General features: G+C 50.4%; 6 protein-coding genes across 6 annotated transcripts; 3 read left to right on the top strand and 3 right to left on the bottom strand.

Annotated features, from left to right (window-relative positions):
• Positions 1-374: 374 nt before the first annotated feature.
• On the top strand, positions 375-1638 carry AYO21_03196 (hypothetical protein; the record flags this gene model as incomplete). The annotated part of the gene is made up of 3 exons (XM_022653170.1): positions 375-479; positions 531-693; positions 749-1638. 3 exons carry the CDS (start codon positions 375-377, stop codon positions 1636-1638), a joined length of 1158 nt encoding a protein of 385 aa, XP_022514563.1.
• A 282-nt stretch (positions 1639-1920) lies between these two features.
• AYO21_03195 (hypothetical protein) lies at positions 1921-2550 on the bottom strand (the record flags this gene model as incomplete). Its single annotated transcript, XM_022653169.1, has 1 exon — positions 1921-2550. One exon carries the CDS (start codon positions 2548-2550, stop codon positions 1921-1923), a length of 630 nt encoding a protein of 209 aa, XP_022514562.1.
• A 1661-nt stretch (positions 2551-4211) lies between these two features.
• On the top strand, positions 4212-4882 carry AYO21_03194 (hypothetical protein; the record flags this gene model as incomplete). The annotated part of the gene is made up of 3 exons (XM_022653168.1): positions 4212-4289; positions 4344-4433; positions 4511-4882. The coding sequence occupies 3 exons, from the start codon at positions 4212-4214 to the stop codon at positions 4880-4882; spliced, it is 540 nt and encodes a 179-aa protein (XP_022514561.1).
• A 337-nt stretch (positions 4883-5219) lies between these two features.
• AYO21_03193 (hypothetical protein) lies at positions 5220-6077 on the bottom strand (the record flags this gene model as incomplete). The annotated part of the gene is made up of 1 exon (XM_022653167.1): positions 5220-6077. The coding sequence occupies one exon, from the start codon at positions 6075-6077 to the stop codon at positions 5220-5222; it is 858 nt and encodes a 285-aa protein (XP_022514560.1).
• Positions 6078-7444: 1367 nt separating this feature from the next.
• On the top strand, positions 7445-17057 carry AYO21_03192 (hypothetical protein; the record flags this gene model as incomplete). The annotated part of the gene is made up of 5 exons (XM_022653166.1): positions 7445-7718; positions 7767-8267; positions 8322-8372; positions 8436-16769; positions 16873-17057. The coding sequence occupies 5 exons, from the start codon at positions 7445-7447 to the stop codon at positions 17055-17057; spliced, it is 9345 nt and encodes a 3114-aa protein (XP_022514559.1).
• A 494-nt stretch (positions 17058-17551) lies between these two features.
• On the bottom strand, positions 17552-18871 carry AYO21_03191 (hypothetical protein; the record flags this gene model as incomplete). Its single annotated transcript, XM_022653165.1, has 4 exons — positions 17552-17792; positions 17973-18055; positions 18226-18666; positions 18809-18871. The coding sequence occupies 4 exons, from the start codon at positions 18869-18871 to the stop codon at positions 17552-17554; spliced, it is 828 nt and encodes a 275-aa protein (XP_022514558.1).
• Positions 18872-19457: the final 586 nt, after the last annotated feature.

Genomic DNA, 19457 nt, shown 5'->3' with positions numbered 1-19457 from the left:
CAGGTCGGCGCATGTATACACAATTCCCATTCTACCATCAACCAAAATGCGGCTTCGAAAAAAAAGTTATCGGAGAAAATGATTGATTTTCTCCGGAACTAGGACGCTTATGGTTAAGCGCACGCCGTGATCTGGGGCAAGCCTGCTAGTGAAAATTGGCGTTTCAGGGGCGCGACTTGTCCCTACACTTTCTGCGAGGATCAATTGAGGAAACCCCTAACCACGAACCACGTTGTCAATTTGAAAGTGCAGTCCTCCATTCTTCATTCTCTTCATCGTTTCTTCAGTCGGACTCTGACTACTGGTATTGTTGTCATCGTCCCCTGTGCCGGGTCTTTCTACTTGATTATCTCTCCTCAAAATCTGCGACCAAGATGGCTCCAGCTGCAGCGGAGTCTCCATCGCCCATTGGCATTGCCAATTTGCCTAACCAGCGACACAAGATCGTCGCAAAGAGAGGCGCCGCTTTCACTATCATGGTAGAACCAATGTCTTCCCAGTACGCAGGTCGGATGCTAACTGTTATTCAGGTCGCCGGCGAGTCAGGCTTAGGCAAGACGACCTTCATCAACACTCTCTTCTCCACCACCATCAAGAACTACCAAGATCACAAGAGGCGCCATGCAAAGCAGGTTGACAAGACAGTGGAGATTGAGATCACAAAAGCTGAACTGGAAGAGAAGTTCTTCAAAGGTACATTTCAGAAATAGCGCATCCATCCATGACACCAGTCTAATCAATTTGCTAGTTCGTCTCACCGTCATTGACACACCTGGCTTCGGCGACTATGTCAACAATCGTGACTCCTGGATGCCTATCATTGAATTTCTCGATGACCAGCATGAATCCTACATGTTGCAAGAGCAACAACCTCGGCGACAAGACAAGATCGACCTCCGTGTCCATGCCTGCCTGTACTTCATTCGACCTACTGGCCATACCTTGAAACCCCTGGACATTGAGGTCATGAAGCGGCTATGCACACGTGTCAACTTGATTCCAGTTGTCGCAAAGGCTGATACACTCTCTCCTGCTGACCTGGCCCGCTTCAAGCACCGCATTCGAGCTGTCATCGAAGCACAGGGCATCAAAATCTACCAACCCCCTATCGAAGATGATGACGAAGCTGCAGCACAACATGCCCGTGCACTTATGGCAGCCATGCCTTTTGCCGTTATTGGTAGCGAGAAGGATGTCAAGACCACGGATGCGCGCATTGTGAAAGGCCGACAATACGCTTGGGGTGTGGCCGAAGTGGAGAACGAAGAGCACTGCGATTTCAAGAAACTCCGATCGATCCTCATTCGTACCCACATGCTCGACCTCATTCACACCACCGAAGAGAACCACTATGAAGCCTACCGTGCGCAGCAGATGGAGACACGAAAGTTTGGTGAAGCCAGGCCTAGAAAATTGGACAACCCCAAGTTCAAGGAAGAGGAAGAAGCACTGCGGAAGAGGTTCACCGAGCAGGTCAAGGTGGAGGAACAGAGATTCAGAGCATGGGAGCAGAAGTTGATTGGCGAAAGAGATCGCTTGAACAAGGATCTAGAGGCGACTCACGCTGCAATTAAACAGCTAGAGCAGGAATTGGAACAGATGCAAGGCAGTGCCGTGAGAAGCCATGGTCGTCGCTAAGCGAGTTCCTGACTGGAAATCAACCAAACTTGACTGGGAGGTCGGCTACGATGGGCCAGGAGCAAGGGTTCTGGCAATTCTTTGCTTCAGGTGCTGTGCTGTGGGATTGTGAGTGTGCTCAAAGCGTGGAGCTCTTTCAGAGATTAGCATTGCTACGAAAATACCTTTCTAATGTCAGATCTTTCTTTTGTGGCGGGAGATTTTCTATCTTCTATCGTAGATGGTAATGACGCCGCGTGGTATCTTGAGTCTATCCGTGTTCTCCTTACGCTGCCGTGATTTCTACACACCTGCATTTTTCAATTGCTGCGTGATATGCCCGTTGGCTCCTCTCCCGCCCATTGGATCACGTTTCGGTGTGGTCGCTCCGTTCTCTTTTGTCTTGTCCACTGTCTGTGAGAAGTCGCCCTCTGCAACAGCTCTGTCCACATCCGCAAATCCCTCATCGATCTCGATTTCATCGTCCTCGTCGATGCCCATCCAAGCACGCATCTTGTCTCGTTTGAATGCTTCGAAATCCCACTCTTGCGGCTCCAACGTCTCTTCACCTTCCAGCCATACATATGTTTGTGCTTCGACTTCTTCCAGGACTTCCGGGTCGTTGCTGTCTTCTTCGGGTGCGGCCTGATCCAGTTCCACGTCTTTCAGGACTTGCACCTTCACCACGTCCCTCTTGTACTGGCTGCCCTCGAAGATGTCCAGGCGGTAGATATCACCCTGCGTCAGTCCCGTCACCAGGCTCCCCCGTACCCTGGAGTCGGAATGAGGTATGATGGCGGGGTAGTCTGCGTGTTTGACTCTGTGTCGACGGTAGTTTTGCAGCATGGCGGGACGCACGGTGATCAGGTCTTTCTGCCATGCCTCTGGAGTGTGGGTTCCGTGGATCACGCGGTGGAGGACGCCGGGGGCCATGAGCGTGCCTTTTGATGCCTTGGTTAGAAGGAGGAATGCGGGAGGAGAGGGTGATTACCATAGAAAAAGGCCGTGTAGTCGCCCATCTTTCCAGCAAGTCGGCGATTCCACGTAAATTACCTCGTACAGGGCTGGCACTGGTTGAGAAGCGATTGTGCTAGAAGGGAGCCAAAGGGTGTTTTGTTTGTATGAAGAGATTGGGAGATACTTAGAAGAATATATGGCATGAATCTAGGCTCCCGTATTCTGAGCAAACTCACCCCCGTGTAGCTCTGAGGCGAAAGTCGTGCCGGTTCTTTCTCTACCAGGTGAAGCGCCCACTGCCCCTCAAGGCTGGGTGGCTGCAGGTCGATAGCAATCAAGAATTTTCTAAGCAGGAAGGCGCGCCGATATCCGCGCTCGTGTTTGGTCCACACAACGTCTCTCCCTTTTTGGCAGTAGTAGTGTCCACCTTGGTTGCTGATGAGCATTTGCAACTCTGCGATCATGTGTTGTTAGTTCCTCTATTCGCATCTGTGTACGCGACCATCACTGTGGCGGCTTCGTCTCTGTCAAGAATAGTTTGTACAAAGAACTATTTAGTGACGCTGTTTGAGAGAAAGTACCAATCGTCTATGTCATGTATTTTCCCGAAACCTCTTAAGCTGACAACCCTGTGCTGGGCGCTCTTTATCGTATAGCTACCTGCCCTTTTCAAAGAATCGACTAGATCCACTAGCCACGAGAAATCAAACAGGTGAAATATTACCTTTAGCTCGATCACAATCGCTCTGTGGCATTCTGAATGCTGCTGCTCTTCCTTGTTGGAATGCGATGTGATGGCTTCTTTGCTTTCGAGGACATCGCTGCACCAAAGCGAAGTGACCATTGATGTAACACTTATGGCTCTCCTCAGTAGGCGTTGCAATGGTTACGAGGCTGGTGGTCAAAGGGGGGTCCAGCCTCGTGCATCCACCATCCACTGCCATCCAGCTTGGCAACCTCAAACTTTCCGCAAAGGGTAGGCGGAGCCCGTTATCTTTCCCTAGAATGAGCCTATGGCCTATGTCGGCATTTCCCATCACATCGATACTGGAAAGTATACTAGATACGAGTCTGCCCGTCAGTCATGTCAGATGCTGACAACTTAAATTCCATCTTCAGTCAATCCCATCATCCCAAACACCAGGAGGAAGCAGGACGATGTATCACCACTGACCTCTCAAGATATCTTAGTCGTCGTGGAAATTTGGCCGCTAGTGGTTGCTGAGCATGGAATACACAAAGTTATTAGCACCTTCAACTCCTGGTTGCTCTGAGAACTAAAATCACTTCCCAAGCAGACGTTAGACCTCTCAGGCTGGAAATATAAGGCTGACCAAGATGCGGGAAGGAACCAATATGGTTTTTGCATCTGATTGTGGCCAGCAGGTCGGTCAGCAGGCTGCCTCTTGCCAGGAAAGCGTCCTCGTAATATCCATTGTGTTATCCCAGACACACCGCATCGCTGCGGTGGGAGACTGATCTCATTATAGAACCAGGGAAATCTCTCCCACCTGAAGGAAAATACGACACTCTAGTCATACTACCACGACAGAACAAGAAGTGTAGCTGGAAACGATAGTGGGAAATACATTCGAGCATAGGCAGTACGAGATAAATCAAGAGCAGCCAGTCCAACGATGCAGCTCCTAGCATCGAGTATAGCTCTGCTGGCTCATCAGACACTTGGTGTTTCTGCCGCAGCCTTGAAAGCGCGGGTATGTTCCTGATCATCCCTCTCAAGTGTTTGTGGCTTGTTGACTGAATTTGAGGATTACAAGCTCACACATACTCAGATTGACTATAACCTCGCTGAAGACGACTCACAGTTGGCTACTTGCGGTTCCAAGCTGCACACCCGAGTATGAAACCCTCTGTTCCGACCCCAGCACCCTGCCATGTTCATCGCGCCACTAACAACCTTACGATCCTCGTCTAGGGAGACGACACTCTCCCTCTCGGCCTGACCTCCATCACCATCGGCACCGTGACCACCGCGACCGGAACCACCGTCCCCCTCACTGTCCCGTATTCGCTCTCGCGTGACCCTACTGTCTCGCTCAGAGGCAGCGGCACCACGGTCTTCGACAGTCCTCTCAGGAGCGCCACCTTGGTTTCCAGCGTCGTGCATGATTCGTCTTTCGCGGCGTTCTCGTCTGCCGAATGCATTTTTTACACCGGCAGTGTAAATCTCGGGCAAGGGGCGTCCGCTTGTGTTGGTGGTATCGTGACATCGGCATCGACTCATGACGACGGCTCGAAGGTGACGTTCGATGAAGTGGTGGTTTGTACGACTTGCAGCTACTCTTGACACGTGAATAATGGTCAAGACGTGTTGTGGAACAAATGCCGCGGTGTATTATTGGGATTGTACTTCTTCCGCTAAAATTTCATGTCAAAATAAAAACGCATGAATCGAATGCGAGAAACGATGGCGAAAAGATGGATTCGGAAGATGGACTGTATATCCAAGAAGCAGACGTAAGGTATAACAATTCATTCGATTGTATCAAGCATAAAGCATAAAGAAGTGCTAGGTAGGATATCAGTATGAAAAGCAATGCCGAACCTCGTAAACCTCGTCTCGATCAATGACAATAACCAGCAGCCCTGCCGTGACCGCATTCCTGAATCCTTGAAAAGCAGTCCTAGAACAATAGTCCACCAAGAAGCAACCCTCCAAGCAACCCTCCCGCAATGGGCAATCCATATCCACCTCCCGGATAAGCGCCGTATGGACGATTATAGGGATAGCCTGGTCGAATAAATCTGGCGTTGGGGTCGGCATATGGCCCGCTTGAATAAGGGTTGACACCATAACCCCTTGGTCCGTATCCGCCATATCCATAGCCAGGACCCCCGGGAGGCTCCACGTAGATGTTCTTGCCGTCTCTGTCTTTGGCGAAGAACTGAGGCTGACCTGTCATTTGTGCTCGCTGCATAGCTTGTCGCAGCCTCATATGTGCTTCGTAATATTGTCTCTCTTCTTCTGCGCGTTGCGCACGGCTGCGCACACGTTCCTCGTGCGTTGTGCCGGTGACTTTATCTTTCAGTTTCTCGCCAAAGGTCTTCTTTTGACCGGCTTGTTGTGAGGAGGATGGCCGGGCGGGGAGTTCTGGTGGGTATTGTTCGTCCTCGGAGTGGTCGGCGGAATGTGGTGCCTGTCTTCTCAACCTATCCTCTTCTTCTTGCAGTCTTTCGCGTTCCTCCGTGCTCAAGCTCTTCAGGACTTCGGGAATATCTAATGGGTGCTCCCAGTATGATTTGGGTGGCTCGACATTTGTATTCACGAAGAACTGGTGGTTCTCCTTGGGATCGTACTGCCGTACCCACCCTTCGGGTAAAGGTCTCTGAAGGTCTTCCATCGAGCGGCGGGCTTCTGTTGGGATCCCATTTTTTGCAGACGGCACTTCTAGGTGCGATGATTTCTGTCGTTTGGCGGATGTTGTGGCCGAAGAGCCAGTGGCCTGGTCGTAGGTTGGTGGGGGTTCTGCTGGCGCGGACATGTTGAGTGTAAAGATAGAAAGTGTAGGACAGGTTCAGAGTCGGTAGGGTGGTAGATTTAAGTGCCTACTGCTAGCTACCTGCGGAATCAGGGAGATGTGTAGAGAAGTGAGAAGCGCGACAGAAATACAAATCGCGGGTTGAGGCTCAGACGGTGATAGTGACGCAGATGGCCCTTCTCGGAGTAATCGGGAGCTGCGGTGCCTGAGAACCTGACCAATCAAGCTCACGCTAAGCAGGCTCAGCCACACTTGATCCACCAATGAAATCCCGGAAAAGAAGAGACTGTGGCGACCTCGCTTGACCCAATCAGGCGTCATGTTGCGAGTCGTGCGAGTCCAAATCCAACCTCCAAACTTCCTTCATTGCTTGCTTTACATCCTTTCACAGAGCTCGCCACCATCATGTTCGTCCGAGGACCTCGAAGTCTCTTTTTCGAATGTGAATTGGGACAACTTTGTCCTCGAATCTGCAACATGCGACCCACACAAATACCTCAGCGCCGCTGCGCTAGAAGTGGACACGAACAGCGATTCCATCATCCTAATGTGCTTACCTCGCTAGTGCCATCAGAACCAAACCCACGATAGACTCCAACGAAGCTTGTGTTGAATACACATGTAAGGAACAACTTTGCAGGCTCAGGGTCAGCGATCCGCTTTCGAAACGCCCTTGGGTTGGGCGAATTCGCGACCTCGAAGAGAAAGGCTGCCCTCTATGCAGGGCCTTCTGCTCTAACATTCTATATTCCATATTACCAATAGGATCGCTATACTAATAGCTAGAGCTATAAGGCACCATTAACCACCAGGACCCCAAAACCCCTACCAAAATTAAATATACAACTCCTGGTTCGGCGATCTGCACCGTAGCAGGCGATGCATTCAGCCGCGGCGACAACAGTAACATGATGCCTGGCCACTATACAAGCTCTGAGTTTTTTTTGCTACCGCCAAGAGATCAAAATGATTCAGGAGACAATGCTCGCGCTGGGTGAAGGTCGAAGAGCTTGGCAAATGGAGGTGAAGACAACCTGGGCTCATCGTCCACGACCAGTGATTCTGCCACACCCGATGTCAAATTTGGATCACTATACATTCACTTGACAGGCTTCTCTGTTTATCTGCCAAGACTATCTCCTGTCAACCAGAGGTCACAATCAATTTCGTTCCAATATCCTCTCCTGAAATTTCAGTCTGCCAAACCACACCTACCTCTTGTACAAGTCTTCTTCTTCATCGTCTTCAACTTCTTGATCAACCTTAAATCTGCAGCTTGCAGCCTGTTTCATAGAGATCGAATCTCGCAACGTTATCCGGGGGAAAGCAGCATCTTGCTGCTTGTCCCTCGGCAAGTTTCCACTGACACAATGAGAGCCGAAGCCGTGAGCTTCGTGTTCGAACATGTGTTCCTTCCCCCGAAACTACCACAAGAACATCACGGCGAATCAGGCGCTGATGATCTCCTGAAAGAGATCTTAGATGCCACGCGCGACTTTACGCTTTCCTTTTCTGTCTTTAGGCACGAGCGCCCCATCTGGAGGCGACTCTCACGTTCACTAGCCAAGTGGGTCGATATCTACCACCAAGGTGCCCCATGTCGCGAAGTCATTACTAGTACCCTTGAACATAGGCATCAAGATGGTGAGAGCTTTTACAAGGATCATCAGTCACTGCTAATCAGCCTTCCAGATGTTTTGCTTTTCTACATTCAACCCCAAAATGCCGCCATCCTGATTCGAAGCAAGCCAAACGGAGCCATCTTCGAGTGCTTTGAGGTGCTTGCAAAGACTGATGCGGTTCTCAGTGCCAAAGACGCCGTCATCCGACACTTCCCAGCACGATCGGTATTTTTGTCGAAGTCGAAACTCGAGGATTCTTCCTTTCTCAAAAGCCTTGGAGATGCCATCTATATGCTGTCAGTTGAACCATTGAAAATGGCTATGGAAACCACGAAGAAGGCAAACAATACTATGGTTGAGGAGCGGCAATCTGCCCATCCTCGAGCAGTCTCCGAGTGGCTGTTCAGTGTCTTGGGTGGCTGTGGAAAGACGGCGTCGAGTTTGCCCATCCGCAAACGCGTTCACGATGATGTTTGCTGGAAAAATGCCCACTTACCTTGGCGCCGGTCAGGTGTTTGGCTAGCTGCCAAGGTTGCCCTTCACATCGCCCTTGTCAACGCAGACCTCGAAGGTGAGGGACATTGCCATTACAAAAACTTCATGTTATTCTTCTTGTCTCGGATAGCAGCTGGTATTGCGGCCATTGACAATAGACCCGACATTCTCCACGTTCTGCGTGTGAAATTGGCTAGGCGTAATGCCAAACTGGGACTGTTCACGCTGAACTTTGTCTAAAAAGCCGTCAACTCGACCCTAGACCTACTCGACAACAGTATCCGCCGCCAATGGGCCGAGACTGTCGATAGAGACAGAGTTGTCGTTCGACCTGTCCCTCTCAGCGAAGTATCAGATCACCTGGTGTTGAAGAACAGTTGCTCCATAATACACAACATCTGGAGTCGCTCTCGAAAAGCTTTCAAGTACTCACTCACTTCTTACATCCCTCCGTCATCCGGTAGAATGCCGTTGTCAAAGTACCTACTACCGGAAGTCGAGATCTTTACACAGGCTAAAGACGTCCTCTTTTGTCTTGTCGACTTTGAGCTCTGGGTTGAGGAGTGTTTGAGCAGCTGGATAGCGGTCAACGTGTCAACTGCAGCCGCATGCCGCAGCCTGTATGGACTGATACAGAAGTATTATGCTTTAGCCAAGAAGAACTACCAGCTACATGCGGAGCGAATGTCCATTATGCTCCTTACGATGTTCGAATTGTGGATGGCCCTGGACATCATTGCAACTACTTCATATCCGCTCCTCTTGGAGTATCCACAGGAGATTCCTGTCACTCTCTTTGGACCTCTTCTTCTCAGTAATCGAACTGAACTGGACAGACTGTCAAAGGTGGAACTCTACATCAAATCAAGACGATTACGGTGTGCCCACACCAGTCCTTCTCTCTTCGTCGATCCGTCACCAGGCTGCTTCGCTGTGAGATTTTACGACCAATCTTCTGATCTGCAGGCCCTACGCGCTACGGTCGAAGAAGATGCTCATCAAGCACGGAGAGCTAAGTCTGACGAGTGGGAGTCGAAAAAGAAGACATTTGACGAAATGATGACAGAAGTCAGTGAAATGAAATGTGGCGTCTTCATCCCCAAAGGGGTCAACAGGTACGGAAAGCCATATGTTGGCAGGCCTAGACATGACAAGAAATGCCAGAAATGTAAACAGGAACAGCAAGCCAAGGACCTCCAGATATCCAAACACGAATGGCCACTCCCAGACGACGAGACCCTGTGCAAAGCAGTGATCTTTGAGCTTGCCGCCCCCGATGCGATTGTCTCCTGGCGAGATGCCACATTTTTCTTACTTCAAGATGTTTGCAGAACCAGCCAAGTCACCGGGTCGGCGTCCAACCAGGGACTACTCTCGTACGGACCACTTGAGAAGTACGCCCAACGGAGAAATCGACGGATCACTCTTGCATCCTCGGTAAAGCCCGTTCTGAAATCACACTATCTCAAGGCCTCATTAAATGTTGACCCCGTCTTGGTCAGCAACGGCCTTCGCCCTAGGATGCATGATGCTTCGAATCTGGCTCTATGGACGGCAGACCAGACCGGAAATCCTTCGTTGCGAAGCCATTGCTATACCAAAGCCACAGACTCTCCAAACAGTGTCTTTAATGGCTATGCCAACTTAACCAGCCATACACAAAATCAAGTCATCTCTCAACAGTCCAAGTGCCCTAAAGAGATGGGCTCTCATGAATTTGTGCTCTTGGGATCGCTAAGATCTGGGGAAAGACTCCAACTACTCAATGTTCTTGGAGCAATCACCTCCGCAGAAATCGACCTCAACTCTCCCTCAACAGCTCTTGTCTTTCGTTACGCTATCTCTCAAGTTGGTCAAGCATGTCCTACCTCGCTGCTACGTGAATCTCAGGCTGTACTTGAGGAAGAGCACTTCACGTCTTCGTTGCTGGACGCCCTCAATAGTGCATTTAAAAGAATAGAAGCGAATTTTAAAGAAGTGGCGGCGGCGGCTATATTGCTAGAAGTGGCCCTCAAGGTTATGTCGCTGTCGTCGTTTGAAGACGCCACAAAGCGCTGCATGGACCTTGTTCTCTGGATTCGTCGCTCTGGTCTATGTTGGATACGCCAGATGACCAAACTCTACGCTGAACGGAAAAATGCTCGTGCTGACAGCTCTACTCTCGGAGACCTTTCACGTCAGATATTGCATGCATGCATTCTTTGTCGTCACACGTATACCGTCGATACAGAGGCGCAACCTTCCATGTTCTCTGACCAGGATGCTGTGGCAGACTATGTGGAGGCTTCTGTTCACTTGCACACGCACCGGAAATCCCAGCCTGCCACAAAGTCTCCCAGCAGTGAAGCACAGCTTTTGAATGATGCGTACCTTGCGAGACGAAACCACAAACATCTTCAAGCCAGCCTTGAGCTCCATCAGTTCGCAATTACAGATGGTATCAAGAGATTTTGGACAACAGCTAGGTTCACCAACAAGTGGCAGACAGTTCACTCAGATGATTCCTCCTGGATTTCAAATCGGACTTCTTCTAAAGTCGTTCACTACAATCTAGTCTCCGGCAGCCTTCTTGTCTCCGGACGGGCGATTTCTCAGCTACCTGCTCGGTATACTTCTGATCCACTCTACCGCTCCATCTTTGGCGATGTAGACTTGGACGTTTTCGCTGCTGATATCGACGACATGGAGTACATGACCAAGGATGATTTTCATGGCCATCGTGTCTATTTCGGCTTGCGTGGTGACGTTCTACTCATCCGTTCGCAGCAAACCGATAATACTTTCGAGGCAATCAATCGCAATCACTTTCTAGAAGACCTTCCGCGAGTTATCGTCGAGAACACTACCCCTTGGATGTCCTTGCGTGACGGCACCGTGGTTTTCCGTCCTCGGGCGCGACCTTTCCACTCAGAAGAATGCAACTGGATCCTGAGCACTAATCTTCATGCAAGGTCTATGACATCCATGTATGCCGGCCAGAAGTATTTGATAGATACCCATAGTTCAGTTGGGTCAACTATTTGCGAAGCTCTCAGACCGATTGAGCAATCGGCACACATCCTCATCACATCCAGCCAAAACACGATAATCGAGATTGAGCTTCCTCGCTATCACCTGCATTTTTACGTCGACTTTGAAGGTCGTATGGTTTGCAAAGAGCTTTCTGCCTTCATAGACTTTGACCAAACATTAGGAACACTCTATGGATTCAAGTCTCGTCTAATTCTGCGATCGACGAGTAAGATTGCTGGATCAAACCTGAGAACAGTTCTCATCCCACACGGTGATGTGAGAATAGTTGCCGCACCGCCTCATATCTCCGCTCAGGTCCAGCTGGGAGGCACCGATTCTGTTACCTTTTCGCAGTTCCGCGTCGATGCTAGACTCGGGCAGCTAATTGGTCAAGATCTGGAAGCACATCTCTACAAGGCATACCTACATGCGGTGACAAGCTTTGTGGAGCCTGACTCTCTGACCGGCAGGACGGGCACTGAAGAGAGTCTGTTCGCTTTGTCGGATGCCATCTGCTACACATGCCAGCCATTGTCGCCGCGTGCCCATGCCATATTATCTTTGATTGCTCGGCTTACACCAGGGAGGAGCTTCTACCCTCCCCATCTCAAAACTATGCAGACCATCACTTTTAACGGTGTCCTACCAGTCATGGCCCAACGTGATATCTTCTTTGGGACAGTCCACGCTATTATCGCCCACAACATGAAAGCAGATTGGTTGTTTGATTCTCAAGTGAGTGCCATATCATACAATGGGGACTATGCATTGTTGGACAGATCACATCACCGAACACGAAAGCTTTTCCCAAGCGAAGCTGTTACATCAACCTCTCTCCCAGTCGAGGACAAAGATTATCGTGCACGGGATCGAGATCTAGATGACCACTATTATGCGTCGGCTGCTATGGCCAACCTTATTGAGACCTCGCCTTCCACGTTTGATGTCAGTACATCTTGGAAAAGTACAATTCAGCTTTGGAAAGATGTCAAAGGATTCAACGAGGAATTCACCTTCAACTCATTTTCAGGTCTTTTGAGCCAGGACCTTAAAGAACTCTTCCCTCGTCTAATGAGCCTATGCAGATCCCCGTCTGCCTCAAAAGAAAATGTCATGCTGGTCTTGTCATTGTTAGTATTCAAGCAACCTGCGATTGAAGCGCAGTTGAGATCACTCTTTGCATTTGCGATTTCGCCTGTTCTCAGGGGCCTCCCAGCCCCGGAACACGATTCATACGACTTGAGAGACGGCTACAGCTACAATCACAAGGAGATCTCGACACTCATTTTTCAATGTCGGAAACCATTCATCCCGAGCAAGGCATCCGTAAATGCGGAAAACGATGAAGAAGCGATCGCGGAACAGCGACGGCAGTTTGATCAGGAGCTCAACAATCAGCGCGAGTCGATCCTGGAAGCTGCACAAGAATCCTGGCCGAATGACACCGTTCGATTCCCTCCAAAGAGGTCTTTGAATCACTACGAGATTTCGGATCTGAAAATGCTGCTGAATGGGAGGTTTGCCGTTTGGCACAAAAATCATGTCTTTTTGCAACTCCTCGAGAATTACGACAATGAGCTCAGAGGTTTTAGCAGCGTCTGGAATGGCCAAGATGTCCCGGACCTCATTGTCGACCTCGGGCCTGCCAGCCCTTGTTTACGTCAAAATACTCACTTTTCGCTGCTTGACCTCATGGTCGTGACGCCAGTCACCATGCAGGCTTTCAGCGACAGCAAGCCTACTGAATTAGATGGAGATTTGTCATCAGAGCTTGTGTCTCGAAAGACTACACCTCAATTCCTGGATTCTAACCAAGCTCGTTCTAGCTTGGAAGAACTAGAAGCTATTGCTGAAGAGTTACTTTCTGATACCTCTACAGCCGTACGTGATTACGGGAGTTTTTTGAATGACAGCAACCAGGCTATGAAGTGCCGGTTGGGCCAGGACACGATCAAGATGGAAGTGCCTTCTGGTGAGGTTCTGGCTAAAAAGCTTGAGGAATCTAGAGCCCGAATCTCCTACATTCTTGGTCGAACCCGCAAGTTATTGAGACCGCGTGTCGACACGCAAGAGGCTCTCGTAACAGCAAGACTCTGGCCACAGGTGTCTGAGTTGACATTGCTTCAGCTCCTCTCCGCTGACAATCGAAAGAAAGTACCTTCTTGCTGGATATCTGTTCTTCTCCAATTTGCAAGAGAGATTACGGCCGCTCAACGTGTGGAAAGATTACAAAAGTTCCTTGCTGCCGATGATGCGTTCGCTCTCAATAACGAGCTTGCAAATCCTGCACACTCTGCATGGTCGCCAGAGGAGTGGCCTGACTGGCTCCTTCTCGAGTGCCAAAACAACTTTCTCATTCGACCTGTGCAGATCCGTGTAGCAACTGAATTGCTCAAGCCGGAAAATGGTACTGTTCTCCTGGGTATGGGTGAGGGAAAAACAAGTGTGATTTTAAATCTTGTGGTAACAGCACTTGCTCAAGGTTCGCATCTCGTTCGAGTCGTCGTGCTGAAACCACTTGCACAAGAAATGCTCCGGATCTTATCACGCTCTCTTGCAGGCTTGGTGGGCAGGAACCTCTACTATCTGCCCTTTTCCAGGCAGACCAATTTAACCGCCGAAACACCCCAGCGACTGATGAGCCTGTATCAGGAATGCCGGGAAGGGGGAGGGGTACTGCTGACTCTACCAGAATACCTGAACTCTTTTCGCCTTGTGGGCATAGATAAGCTGACACCGGACACTCACCATCTTGCTGCCAACCTCATCGACGTTCAGAAATGGCTTGATTGCAATGCTAGAGATGTCCTCGACGAGTCCGACGAGCTGTTGAAACCTGGATACGAACTTGTCTACACGAGTGGGGAAGCAAACCTTCTTTCCGGAGCGCCAGACCGATGGAATGTTTCGTTGGAAGTCTTGTCTTTGGTCCAGAAAAATGCGTATGCGCTTTTCAACCAGTGTCCAACCGGAATCGAAGTTGAAGCCCGAGGCCCAGGCGCTTTCCCCCATTTCAGAGTGCTCAACGATGATGGCGCGGCGGCAGTGGCAAAGTTCGTGACTGAGGCCATCGTCAATGGACAGCTTTCATGCCTTTCTCTCGGCCACTGCGATCCAGAGGTGCTTCACGCCATCAGCTCGTTCATTCTCAATGTGGACGTCGACGCGGCCCAATGTGAATTGATCACCCAACACTTTCGGAACTCCTCCAGACTCAACCTACTCTATGTGGCCAGAGGTCTGGTATCACATCAAATTTTGAGTCATGCTCTGCACAAACGCTGGCAGGTGAACTATGGGCTGGATCGGACTCGAACTTTGAGCGCAGTTCCGTATCGTGCCAAATCAGTTCCATCACCCAGTGCTGAGTTTGCACAGCCGGAAGCGGCAATCATCCTGACCGCAATGTCATTCTATTACACAGGCATTCTTCACCAGGACTTGAGGAGATGCCTTCTTATCTTGCTCAAGCTGCCAGATCCCGCTGACGCATACCATAATTGGGTGAAACATTCCAAGATTCCTGAAAAATACCGCAAAATCAACTCCATCAACCTAGATGATGCCACTTGCGTGGATACTCTGTACGCCCATCTACGCATCAACAGCGAGTTGATCAACTTCTTTCTCCGACACGTTGTATTCCTTTCGGCAGCGAAAGAGTTTCGATACAAATTGTCCACCTCGGCTTGGGATCTGTGTAGAAACGAAGGAGTGCTTACAGTTGGCTTCAGTGGCACGTGCGACAGCAAAATACCAATCATACAGAAGGATCTTCCGGACTTGAGACACATCACAGCGTCAACTCTGTGTACCCTGTTGAGGTTTGATAACCGGAAATACTTCTGTGCCGCATCACCATCTGGTCAGAGGCTGACTACGAAGAAGTTGCTGCAACGCATCACTGCAGACGGACCACTCGATGTTATCATCGATGTGGGAGCTCAAATGCTAGAAGGAAATCTAGAGATCGCCCAGTTATGGCTGCTTCTGAGGCCGGAGAAGATGGCCACCATTTACTTTTCGGAAAACGACGAAAAGATGGTATTAAATCGTGATGGCTCAACCGAACCACTTGCGTCTTCCATCTTCAAAGATGAGCTGAGAAGCTGTCTAATCTTTCTCGACGAGTTTCATACCAGAGGAACCGACTTTCTGCTTCCCGACAACTTTACCGCCGCCGTTCTGTTGGGACCAGGAATTCTGAAAGATAACCTGGCACAAGCCTGTATGCGCATGAGGAAGCTTGCCGTCTCTCAACGTGTCAGATTCTATGCTCCCCCAGAGGTCGACCAGGCAATTCGAAGCGTCAATAAAATTCCGACCGGGGAGCTTGACAGCCTGCATGTCGTCCGTTGGGCTATTCACCAGTCTTGTCTTGCTCTGAAAAAGCAAGATCCTCTTTACATATCTCGAGGGTTGCTTCACTCACGGCGGCGACTTGCTGCTGCCCGGCACATTTCGTCTGACGGAAAGATTGTGGATTCTCAACAGTATCTGAATACAGTTCGAGAACGAGAATGTCGCCCCGTCACTGAGCTGTATTGCGTGGGCGGGCATCACCGAGCTGAAATGCCGTTCCAGCCGACTCTCCAGGAGAATCAAGATTTTGTTATTCAAGATCTGTGTCTAGAGATCGAACGAATTGGGTCAACAGACATTGACGACAGCGGGATCACGCAAGAACAGGAGCGAGAGGTCTTGCATGAAATTGAAGAAGAGAGAGAGGTGCAACGCCCTCGAGAGGTCCGTCCTGCCACTCCCAGCGTCTGTCAGGCCTTGCTGGATTTTATTCGAAATGGCCGGAATGGAGCTACTCTCGTCAAGCCCACAGAACTCCGCCCATGCTTCGAAATCCTGGTGCAGACCCGCCTCAGGCCTTACTACACGCCCTCGGAGTCTCCCACGCATGTGTGGGTAACTCTGGATTTCATGCGAACCATTGAATCTCATGACGGTTCTCGTGACGACGGTTTTTTGAGACCAGTGCAGTGGGTGTTGAAAATGGAGGGAATGGCACAACCTGTCATCATCAGCCCGCATGAAGCCAACGCCTTTTTGCCGGACATTCAGCGGTCGAAGAGATCGACCTTGTACATGTATCAGGCCCGTACCTCTCGGAACATGGCGTCGTTCGATGGCCTCGACATCTGCAAATTCCCGGCGAGAAACAATTCTGGCGAGATCAGCCCACAAGCCATTGCCCTGCTCGGCCTTTTTGCAGGTCAGCTGTACTTTTCTTCCTTTGAGCATTACCGGGAATTTTGTACGCTGACGGGGCTCTTTGATGGAGAGCGACCACTCCGCAAGCGACAGGTGGCAACCGACAACTTTGTGTCGCCTTCTTGTCGAAAAGCGAACGGGTGGACCGAATGTACTTTCCGGACCAGCCCCGTGCCTTGGATCAAGGAATTCATCGATATGCGACGAGCCGGAATCGAATGGACCCACACCCATATGGGACGAGTCATGGATGGTAAGATCTTGCGGAGGGAGGATTTTGAAGAGGTCGAAGAGGATTTCGAGGGCGAGGCTGTGGTGCACGACATGGGTGAGCTGAGTCTTGGTGAGCAGGAAGAGAATGAATAGTCGCTATTACGGAAGCGGAGTGGAAATGTGAGTTGTGGCGCGGCTCAACGCAGCGGGTATCAGTACGCTTCGTGCACCAGGGCTGGACTACTTTCGACGCTTGTCAGAGTCTACTTGGAGTGTTCAGTGGGTGATTGAGTCGTTGGGCCCAGTTGGTGGGATGCTGGATGGACAGAAAGAAAGCTTGCTATGGATCCACAAAGGCGAATCATCGAACGGACGAAACACCAGGGAAGATTCGCTGGATAAGTCGAGCTTGACCTAACATTCACCACTCAGATGATTGCTGGAACTTAGGCCGAAAACGATGAAACCAGGTGGAACAAGACCAGAAATCCCCCCCAAAAAAGGAAGTAATAGGATATGCAGAAACCCAGAAAAGAAATAAAAAAATGTTTTGAGTAAATGCCGTTCTTTCCAGAATTCCGCATTGCAAAGTGTCTCGCATTTCCATATTTATATATGCGTACGCTGTACTCGGTGCACACATCTACGAGTCATGGTCCGAGATACCAGACTTGGCCTGCTGGGCAACAAGCGGCTTTTCAAAACACCATGGGCCGGCACCATGATCACTGATGTATTAGTTCCGAGTTTCCCCGGGATCTGGGTCCAGAGCTCCAAGGAGGAGGACCATGGGTTGTCGGTCAAGAGACATATCTTCCGCCGTCGACGTTGAATCCGGCGCCACTGTATATCCCCATCCAGAGTCAGCCAGAGAGCGAGTCAGCCAGTCAGTCAGTCGTCCCGAGCAATTTTTCATCGGTTGTGACCATGTTTATCCTTTTTCAGGCGAGAGAGGAAGATGGAGGGCCTAGGAGGAGAGAACACAACGTACGTGATATATCTCGCTTCATCCGAGGCCAAAAAAGCCGTCATGTTGGCGACGTCTTCGGGTTCGCAGAGCCGGCCGAGCGGGAGGGTCGCGAGGCGTTTGGCTCGTCCTTCTTCGTCCTCTTCTGTGAAGGCAGAGTCGACTTTTCCGAGGACGCGGGGGGCCCTGTATATCAATCAACACAAATAGAAAAAGGTTAGTTACATAGTAAGGTAAAACGAGGGTGAGGGAGAGGGAGAGGATGTTCAGCTCTTGGTCTGTTCGGGCTCTTGAAAAAGACTTGATAATCGCCCCCCTCCTCCTTCCTTCCAAGAGAAGAAGAAAGAAAAAGGCCTCGTTACTGACATGGGTGTGTTCCCAAACGACGGTCTCACGATATTAAAGCGGATTCGGTCTTTGGCATACGCGCCGGCGAGACCCTCGGTTGCCTGGAATCCCTCTCAATCACCACTCGGTCAGTCAACTCAAAGTCACCATCACATCATTTGTTCTTCCCTTGGGCAATTACTACCCATCCAAAACAACCTGGGTTTCAGAGAAAACCGTGGGCACTGGACAAAGACCGGACAGGAAAAGACAGTAACTGATACGCACGCACCGTATCCAAAGCGCCCTTACTCGCCGTGTACCAGATGGTGCTGGCCCTCGGCCTCCTCGACCCAATACTCCCAATGTTGATGACATGGCCCGCCACTTTGCCGGCGATCCAGCACGGCACCACCACCTTCACCGTCAGGTACAGCGGCTTCACATTGACCTGCCAGACGCGGTCAAAGTCGTCCTCGGGCACGGCGTGCGCGTCGGCGCCCAGGTGCACGTAGCCCGCGCAGTTGACCACCGTGTCGGGCAGGGCGGAGAATTTCTCGCGAGACAAATGGAGGGCGTCGTGCCATGTCTGTTCGTGCGAGACGCTTCCTGTGAATGGGCAAAAATTTGGTGAGAGGTTGGTGGGAAGGGAGTTGAGAGTCGCGTTGTTGCCGGGCTGGTTGATGTCGATGCCGAGGACAAGGGCGCCTTCAGAGAGGGCTTTTTGGACGATCTTCAGACATTACATTGGTGTATTGTCAGAATAGGATTTCTCCCGCTGGGAGGAGGGGGGGGGGGGGGAGGGAGAGCAAAAGTACAAGGACAAGCAGAAGACAAAGGCAATGAGAGTGTAGGTAGGTAGGTAAGAAACTCACTCCCCTGCCAAACCCCGATCCTGACCCCGTCACAATCATGACTTTGCCGTCTAGCCTTCCCATCTTGTTGGGTTTGTCTCCAATCAATATCAAAATGGAAGATGTTGGCCGGTGCTTGGTTGCTTCTTAGTCTCGGTCGGGAGCCAGCCAGACACTTCTATTTCTTTACCGCGCGGTGCGATGTCGAAGGTACATAGATGCAAATACAAATTACAATCTATTTTACCTCGGACACAGAATGCTTTTTCTCCAAACAACGGCAAGGCTATTTACTGGATTCGCTGAATGACCCGTGTCGGGCTATGGAATAACGGGATCATCTCCCCCACACTCCCATCCGGTTCGACTCCAATAGATTCGGTTTTCGGGTGCGGGCAGAACATTGATTGATATACAGGTGCGTATGCATGTATGAATGTTATGGGTCTCGGCTATGGATTGTCTCTTTATGTAGTGAGCGGCAGTGGCTCCGTTTCGGTAAATGGACACCTCCATACTCGGATATGCTGGGTCGAGTTTTGATCTAGAGGGTTGATCACTATTGCCCCCTCCCTGGCGGCCATGTTGTATCATATCATACGATAACAAATATTGCAGCATGCGCTACATGTCCCCGACTACACGAACCATCTCTGACCATCCACGCCAT

The sequence above is a fragment of the Fonsecaea monophora genome, assembly GCF_001642475.1.
Source record: "Fonsecaea monophora strain CBS 269.37 chromosome Unknown Scaff15, whole genome shotgun sequence".
NCBI classification, from domain to species: domain Eukaryota; kingdom Fungi; phylum Ascomycota; class Eurotiomycetes; order Chaetothyriales; family Herpotrichiellaceae; genus Fonsecaea; species Fonsecaea monophora.
This window is presented reverse-complemented; position numbering and strand designations above follow the sequence as displayed.